At 41.9% G+C, this 9,750-nt stretch overlaps 1 protein-coding gene across 1 annotated transcript; it reads left to right on the top strand.

Moving 5' to 3' along the window:
* The first annotated feature begins 578 nt into the window (after positions 1–578).
* PHLDA3 (pleckstrin homology like domain family A member 3) lies at positions 579–986 on the top strand. Its single transcript, XM_044076137.1, has one exon. The coding sequence runs from the start codon at positions 579–581 to the stop codon at positions 984–986; it is 408 nt and encodes a 135-aa protein (XP_043932072.1).
* The last annotated feature ends 8,764 nt before the right edge of the window (positions 987–9,750 follow it).

Genomic DNA, 9,750 nt, shown 5'->3' on the forward strand with positions numbered 1-9,750 from the left:
AAGTCTGGTGCAATTCTCCTTTAAGTGCAATGCCCAAAGGAGCGGACAGAGGTGGGAAGGGCTCAGAATCCCACGCACATTTGTGAATGGTTACAGCTGTGCAGCTACCAGCCAGCCCACTCTGTTCTCTGGTACAATCTCACTGCAAGATGTGAAGCATAAACTCCCTTTCATCAGTACTAGCGTCACAAGCAGGGCTGGGCTCAAACGTAGAGAAGAATGCAAAAATGTAAAGAATGCAGGACCTTGGGCATGTAGCGACATATCCAGAGGAAGTCTTATAGCAATGACTGATTGCACAGGACTCTCAAGAACAGGAAAACATGACAGCTAGGGTGCTAAAAAACAGAAAGAGAGACTATAAGTGAAGTGGAATCAGATCTATAGAAAAAAAGAAGGAAATCAAAATGATTCCCCTTAACTGCAGCCCAGGAAACTGCTTCTTGTGACCCAATCTTTTACTTAAAAATTACAGGAAAAAAGCTAAACAATCCATGCGATCAGGTTTGCCCTGATTAAACTGTGCTAATTCAGAAGACTGAGGGCAGATGAGCAGGAGAGAAGGGGAGGCTCTAGAGATGACAGAGACAATGATGCCAAACGAAACAGTGTTGAAGGAGGGATGGATGGAAAAGCGAAGCAGTGGGCTTCTACAGCAGTGGAAGAAAAAAAGGTGTGTGCTAACAGAGGATGGCCTGAAGATGTACGATTGCAAGGGAAAGTCTCAGGCCAAGCAGCTCAGCTTTAATGCCATGAAAACAGTGGACTGTGTCGAGAGGAAAGAGAAGTACGTCTACTTCACTGTGGTGATGGAAGACAAGCAGGAGATTGACTTCAGGTGCCTACAGGAGGGAGATGCAAGTTCCTGGAATGCAGAAATCACATTAGGTCTGGTCCGATACAAGAATCAGCAGGCGATTCAGATGGTGCGGTCCCAGCAGATGGCACTATGCTGTACACCTGAACAGAATGCTATAGTGTCTTGAGGTATTGCACTATATACCAGGAAAAAGCAAGGTAAGCAAGAGGTGTACAAAAATGCCAGCAGACTGACTAGTAAATGATTGTAATTACACGATGTTTAGGGACAATGGGTTTTTTCCTCCAGCAATGAGCTCAGCAACAAACCATCTCTCATGATTGCTTCATAAACTCATTCATTCTCCCAGGACTTGACTCTTCTGCCCATTCATTCCCAAGGGGTCAGAGCTAAGTTATTCCTTATGAATGTATGTATGCATCTGTGCTGTGAATGTGCAACAGACTGCTGGGAGGTATGCCTGCATCTTCATGTGTTACACCCTCATTGGCCCTGCCTCCTTAAGATAGCACCCCTCTCTGATCTCTGGTCTCCACTAGGGAATCAAATCATGGAGTATGTGCCCAGACATGTACACTCCACCTTCTTGGGGGGGGGGAGCAGGCATAGTCCTGTCATTCTTCCCCCTCCATGTCCCAACTCCAGTGCTTGAACCACTAACTGAACCCAGGTCACCTGAGCTGTAGTCATGGCTTTATCTTTCCACCAACGGACATGACATTGTTTTTTTTTTTGTTTGTTTGTTTGCTTGTTAATACAAACTGCCTTTCTGGTAGTTTCCTGGCTATGGTTCATACATTAAAAAAGAGAAAATAGCTTTCAGACTGAATGCTTTTTCCCTAAGGACCCAAAAGGTACTACAACATCCAAACTCAGTCAAAATATTGTGTAACTGGCATTGGTGAGTCATGGGGTCTACCTTAGCTAGCAGTAATACAATGTAGCAACTGTGACTCAGAATTATATAGTGAGGGAAGATCAGAAAGAAAGCATTCTTAACCACAATAAAAGAGTAAAAACTCCTGCAGCAGGTAAGTGCATGCAGGACCCAACCAGAGTGACACTGATAAAACAATGTTTGCAAAGAGAGGTTTGCAAACACTATGCAAAGATCATTTCTATCAAGCAAAACTAGTAAAACTGAAACCACGAACCAAGTAAAATAGACATGTCACTGCAGCAAGTCTATGAGACAGAATCAACCAGGACTGATACAACTGTTTATTGAAGCGTTTTTTGTTTGCTAACATAAGCAAACTTCTTCAAAAACAGAACAAGTTTGCTTATGTCAGCAAACGAAAAGCGCTTCAATAAACAGTTGTATCAGCCCTGGTTGAGTCTATGTCATAGACTTGCTGCAGTGTCTATTTTACTTGGTTCATCATTTCTATCAAGGAAAAATTTACATCACTGTGATCAAGTGTTAACAGGTAACAAGTAAACTACTTTTTGATAAAAATGTAATGACAGGTAAAACAATGTAAAATGTAAACATTATGATAGACAGGAAGATGAAATGATACTGCCAGGTTTATATAATACGGGCTTTGGTGTTAATGAGGAAACAGAAAACTGGGTCTTCTGTAAGTAGGCTGGCACATAAGCCAGTCATAATGATTAAGGTCTTCACCTCATATACATAAAGTACAAAGTTTGATTCTAACCTTGATTTATTGGCTAGGCTTAAAATGGCCCTTCGGGGTAGTTAGGCTAATATTCACCTGTGAACACAAGTGATGACTTAACATGATGGTAACTGGGATGACTGATTTTAGTGGTTATACAGATTTCTATTGTTCAGCTGGAAAGGATAACTCCAACTAGTCTGTCAGCTACCTCCCACGTCTGTCTATTTACTCTTTCCTTCATTTTAATTTTTTATATTATGCTTTAAATGTTCACACTGTCTTCAAAAGACAAAAAAAAAAAGGGAACAAAATGTATAACTGTGCACTTGTGATGATTTGGCAAAGTCGGGTCAACAAACATTTACACTCCCTGGGAGACGTGTAGTATATTCTCCTGCTCATTAAGGCGACTTCGCTACAGATGCAGTATGGTACATACAGACCTGCTGCAAGCAATGCCTGCATACTACATGTATGGCAACATTCAGCTGGTGCATAGCATACCTGCAGAAAACAGATTGTCTAATGAGCTTTTTTTGTGGTAAATCCATAGATAGTGCTAGAAGACTATGGCTGACTGAGATACTATTGAACTAGGTTCAGGAACAAGTTAGGGGACTTACAAAATCAAGCACAGACAGATGTGGACTTAATGTCCTCAAACAACATTCTACTGCAGACTGGTGATAAGACACCACCCTATATAAAATGGCATACAGTCACTGTTACCTGCATCTGCTGAAATGATAGGGAAGACACGTTGCTGTGTGGTGTGCATCCTGTGAGTCCCACATTCTCCAGAAACAATTCTCCATGGTGTTATTCATGTCTCCCCAACAACACTTCTCTATGATACTGTTCCTGTGTTCCCCAGCAGTACTTCACTGTCAAGATAGTGCCCAGTTCCTCACCTATGCACTTCAAAGCTTTCAGTTCTCTAATGCTCACTGTTGGATTGTGTGTGTCTGGATAGCACCCATACTGGTTGGCGGAAGGTAGTTTAAATCAGGCAATTAAAATATTTGGACAGCTCTGGTAGGGATACAATCCATGGTATACCAGGTGTACAGGTGTATATCTGACTTAGACCTCCTCCATTAAGTAAGTCAGTGTGACTGGGAAATACTCTGTGCACATTATCCCGGATAAACAAGGTACTCAGCTGCTGTATCAAAGATTACCCTTGTTCAACTCTGATACAGTTATATAACTCAGTACCTCTTACCCATAATTCTTAGCTTTGATCCCTGCCTTGTTATATGTGTAAATAGCCTTTTTCCCACTTTCATTCTGAAACAATAATCATAAAAGAACTTAAGGCAAGCATATGGAAGTGATAACATATGCCTCTTATTTCTCTGTGGTCAGTCTCTTCATCTGCCACCATCACCACAGCAAAACCTGTAGACGAAAGGCCTCACAGCAAACAATTTAGTGATGCTTTTGCTCTTTTGTAGTGAGAGAGCACACTGCATTTACTGTCTGTGATGCCATTTTGTAGACTTTATGTCTGCTCCAGGAAGCTGGTGGCCCTATGGAGTTTATACCAGCGATCCAGTTTTTGTACCAGGACACAAACGCAGCTAGTATATTCCCATTCCAGTTTAGTGAAGATGGTGAGGACCAACATCCAACGTTAGAAGCCAGCCCATGTGTGAACTATGTGATGGTACAAGTCGTAGTGCAAGGAATATGAGTTATCTATATAAGGCACACAAACTATCCTTTCCAGGAATGTATCTAATATGTCATAGGATCATAGGAAATGCAAGGCAAACAGTCACAAGACAATTTAAACACTGCCAAAACCATCATTATGTTGTACTCCGTTTCTCAAGAAGGGCAAATGTATCAGTCCTGGAGTAAAATTATGGGTACCCATCCAATCCTACAGGTTTAATCTGAATAATGCCAGGGTATTATTTTGTTTAACTTACAGTGGGAGTCTGTGCCAGAGGTAAGGTAGGCATTGATGATAAATGTATCTCTCTTGCATTGTTTTATTTATGTGCTAGTGGAGAATTAAGACATTAGTTCTGGTATAAGTGAAGCAATTTTATTACTTGCAAAGATGAGGGAGATGAAGGAGGCTGTGGGTCTATAATGGTACACAAAACATGGTACATATAGCCCTGCAAGAGCCTATAAGTAACTAAAGGGATAGTGGTTCAAGCCTTTATGTGCAGCTGCAGTCAAATTTCTTCTGTTTGGAATGAATTTACTAAGAGTGAGGAATGAGGAAATTGGTTTATCAGGCATCTCCTAGTGTACCTGCATGTTCTTTTGGTAAAGTTCATAGGAACTCTACACCTATATGCCTATTTCTCTTACCACTTACCCTTTTGTTTTTGTTTTTCTTCTGTTTCAACTTGTGATGCTTTGTTTATGGAACTTACTGTTCCTGATGTCTGCTACTGCTTATTTTTTGCTTCTAATTCATTTCAAATTCCTCCTGACATACATTTCATTGCTAGGATTTTTTCACTGCAGTCTGTTAATGTTCTTACCACAGGTTATACAGCTCTGCATTTTCAGCCGTATGGTCTGCACACTTATGATTAACTGCTTTTTAAATGACAGTACCTGTGAACTGTTGCCTCTCTAATTTAAAACTGTGTTTTCCAATTTAGCATTTCACTTAGGAACACACTTTAAATATAGAACTTGAAAACTGTTACATTATAACTGTCAGCAACTGTAATGAGGGTGTGTGCTGAACTTTGTCATATTATGAAACATAAAACCCGTAAAAGTGATCAAGAGATGTTGGGTGATATAGCTCACCAAAGTGTGTGACAGTGAAGTTCCCCATAAAGGTATTCAAAATACGGTATGGGCTGCACTTTGGCAGTGCTACAGGGTGGTGAATTTCTAGTGAAAAAGTGATCTCAAAGGTGGTGGATGTTGCATCTTTCTATTTTGTGCATCACAAAGGTGGTAGATGTTGTACCTTTCTATAGAGTGCATCATAAAGGTGGTAGATGTTGTACCTTTCTATAGTGTGCATCATAAAGGTGGTAGATGTTGTACCTTTCTATAGAGTGCATCACAAAGGTGGTAGATGTTGTACCTTTCTATAGTGTACATCATAAAGGTGGTAGAGATGTTGCACCTTCCTACAGTGTACATCACAAGGGTGGTAGATGTTGTACCTTTCTATAGAGTGCATCACAAAGGTGGTAGATGTTGTACCTTTCTATAGTGTGCATCATAAAGGTGGTAGATGTTGTACCTTTCTATAGAGTGCATCACAAAGGTGGTAGATGTTGTACCTTTCTATAGTGTGCATCATAAAGGTGGTAGATGTTGTACCTTTCTATAGAGTGCATCACAAAGGTGGTAGATGTTGTACCTTTCTATAGTGTGCATCATAAAGGTGGTAGATGTTGTACCTTTCTATAGAGTGAATCACAAAGGTGGTAGATGTTGTACCTTTCTATAGTGTGCATCATAAAGGTGGTAGATGTTGTACCTTTCTATAGAGTGCATCACAAAGGTGGTAGATGTTGTACCTTTCTATAGTGTACATCATAAAGGTGGTAGAGATGTTGCACCTTCCTACAGTGTACATCACAAGGGTGGTAGATGTTGTACCTTTCTATAGAGTGCATCATAAAGGTGGTAGATGTTGTACTTTTCTATAGTGTGCATCACAAAGGTGGTAGATGTTGTACCATTCCAACTCTGAACTTCACCTTAAATGCAATCACCATAGTGGTGGTGGTAGGAAACCATACTTTGCAGCAGTAAATGTCCATTGTAAAGAAGGTTGCAGATGGTGGACACTGTATCTTGCCATGCTGTACAACACTGAATGTCCACCTGAAAAGTGAATGTAGGGATGCAAGACACTATACTTTGCCATACCGTGTGGAATCTGCCACATGGTATAGCAAGAAAGTACAGTTGTGTAAAATCTTACCATAACAGTAAATGACCTTCTCTTCACTGTTGCAGTATTCTTCGCCTAAGATTCTATATTCTCCTGCCAAGGATATCCCAACATCCATACAGTACACCAAAGCCTGTTCAGCTCTTATAGATGCCATACATCACATGTATGCTTCCTGTGCACAACGTAAGGCATAAAGGTGACATATGGACACAGATACTCAGAACTGAAAAAGCCCCGGACGGAAGAGAATACCCTCAGGGACAAAATAGGAACGTGCAACCAGAAGGAAAAATAAAGAAGGAAGAAGGGAGAAGGTCCCCTCAGCCAGGAGGGCAACCAGAACAAATGGCAAGAGTCAGGACAGAGTTGCAAGGAGGGAGGGACTGAATACTGCAACAGTGAAGAGAAGGACATCTACTGTTATGGTAAGATTTTACACAACCTTCCATATCACTGTTGCAGTGTTCTTTACTTAAGGGAGAGTATCAGAGCTCAAGATGATACTTGTGAGGAGAAAGGCAGAGAAGAACCTTCCACAAACCCATGCAGAATGGCCCTGACCAAGCCTGCTCTGGCCCTGGAAACAACATCCAAATTGTAATGCTTAGTGAAAGTATGAACAGATGATCAAGTAGCTATCACAAGGATAGAACTGGTATCCAGACCCTTGTAAAAGGCACCAGAGAAGGCAACTGCCCTAATAGAATGTGCCTTTGCAGAAGAGGAAAGACATTTGTCATAGGTTCATAGGTTCATAGGTAGGTACTACGCTATCTGCCCGAGGGCATTTATAAGCCTAGCTAGTGTGTGTCGGCTTTTGCCACCCCATTGATTAATTAACTGATCCTCTGTCAAGCAGAGCCAATGAAGTGGTCCCAGGGGTGTATTTTCTGTTACCCATCCACACGTCAAGATTTCTCTTGAAGAGTGTTAGTGAGGGGCTCTGCCTAATGTAGTTTTGAATTTTGTTCCAAAGCATGGAGATCTCTGTAACAGGAATCTATCCCACCAGCATGTTCTATTTATTGTTGTGGCAAAGTTTAACTCACTAGAGCACGTGGCTCGCAGTAACTTGGATTTTTTTAGGTGGAGCAAGTCTATCAATTCTGAGTTGGACATGGCTTTGCAAGTCAGGCAGAGATCACCTATGAGTAAGAGATATGCCACTAAGTACAGTCGGAGTTTTTTCAGTTGGGCTGCATAGGATATATGTTTGAGGCCAGTAAGGTACTTTTGTGGTCTCTCCAGCTGTTGGAAGTGTCTTGTGAGGTACATCCCAAATGGGGCATGGTACTCTATGATGGGTCTGATGAGTGATGAGTAGAGGGGCACTATAACCTCTATTTCTAGATGCGAACCCTTTAGTAATTAGATGGGCCACATAGAAGGATTTCCTAACTACTTTGGCAATATGATTGTCGAAGGAGAGATTACTATCTACCTGGGTCCCCAGATCTCTTATTCCCTCTTCTGTATTAAGGGGGCTGCCACCTATGTGGTAATTCATGGGTGTTTTATTTTTCCCAAACAGGATGACTATGCATTTTTTGGCATTTAGCTTGAGGCCATGACTTTGACACCAGGTGTCCATCTCATTAAGGCCCTTTTGGAGGATGTCCGTGTCAGCCGGATAGTCAATTACGGTTCCTAGTTTGCAGTCATCGGTGAACTTGGTTAGCCATAGTCCTCCTATATGAGCCTGTACTTCTGAAAAGCATATGCCGAACAGTAGGAGTCCCAGGACTGAGCCTTGCAGGACACTATTTGTGACTGGTTTAGAGTCGGACCTGGAGCCCACTATTCTTACCATGTGAGTTCTGTCTGCAAACCAGTTGGCAACCCATCTCGTGATGTAGGGGTTTATGTTCAGGCTGGTGAGTTTTTCTGTAATACCCGAGTGGGGAATGGTGTCGAAAGCCTTGGCAAGGTCAAGGTAGGCTGTGTGAACAACCTTTCCCTCGTCTATGGCCTTGGTGACTGTCTCGAAGAAGTCAACCAGGTTTAGTAGGCATGATCTGCCCTTAAAGCCAAACTGGGTCAGGGCAAGTGTTTGGAGATTCCCAATGTTTTTGTTAATGAGTTCCATGATGATGCGCTCCATAGCCTTGCAGACCAGGCTAGTCAGGCTTACGGGGGCGATAGTTACCAGGGTCAGTTGTAACCCCTCCTTTGTGGAGTGGAATAATCGTTGCTGTACGCCATTCTATAGGCACGTAGCCTGAAAAGAATAACAAAAGGAAATGGCCTTAGAAATCCAAGAGGAGATGGTTTGCTTAGAAACAGCCACAGACAAATTTCTGGGATGAAAAGAAAAAAAAGCTACTCAGATTTGTGAAAAACTTTAGTTTTGTCTAAATAATATCTGAGCTGTTTATGCAAATACAAGGTGTGAAGAACCTTCTCCCTTGCAGACTGCAGAGAAGGAAAAAATGGAAGGAAGATAAATAGAACAATTAAGAGAAACTCATTGATCAACCTGGGCATAAAAGAAGAATTAGTATGCAGAGACACTAAAAAAGGGGGCATAACCATGACAGCCTGAAGTTCAGATACTCTCTTGGATATAATGTTGCAAGGAAGCTGAGGAAACAGGCTCAAAAGGAGCTTGGATCAATTTTTCAAGTACAAAATTAAGATCCCAGAAAGCAGATTAGCCTTCCTGGGAGGACAGTTTTAAGGAGTTGCTTGACCTCAAACCAAGAGGGCAAAGGAGGATTCAAAGGCAGACAGGTACAAAATTCTTGACAGGTAAGCTTTCACTGAAGAATATGTCAACCCAGCATGGAGCAGATCACACAACTAAGACAGAACCAAAGCAGCCTCCACTGATACTGGATCCTGATGATGAGACAGTTGTCCTGGCTTCCTGCAGAACCCAAAGCACATCCTCAGAAAAAAGTTGTCTAAAAGGGATCAAAACCGTATCACCCACAGTGTCCTTTGAAGACAGGATAAGTGAGGATGGATAAGAGATTCCTTGTCTTGTGTGAGAAGATCCACCCGGTAAGGTAACCTGTGGTGATTCCCCGTGGGCAAGTGAGAAATAAGGGGGTACTAATGCTGTCTGGGCCAAAATGGAGTCACTAGCAAGATGTTGGGTGAGTCTTGCCTGATCTTGTGCGGAACTCGCTGTAACAGAGGAAGGGTAGGAAAGCTAACAGAAACATCTCCTTCCAAGGAAAAAACAGGGTGTCCACTTTCCAAGCCAAAAAACTTATTACTATGGAACAGAAAGGAGGAAGTTGCCTGTTTATAGGGGAGGCAAAAAGATCAACCTGAGGAATACCCTATCAATGGACAATGTCCAGTATTACATATCTGTAAGGCATCCATTTATGATCTTGTATGCTTGACCTGCTCAAACAGTCTGCCACTAGATTGTGTTCTGAGGGAATGTCAACTTTCTG

Source organism: Protopterus annectens, chromosome 7.part0 (assembly GCF_019279795.1).
Source record: "Protopterus annectens isolate FY-2018-M chromosome 7.part0, PAN1.0, whole genome shotgun sequence".
Classification (NCBI taxonomy): domain Eukaryota; kingdom Metazoa; phylum Chordata; order Ceratodontiformes; family Protopteridae; genus Protopterus; species Protopterus annectens.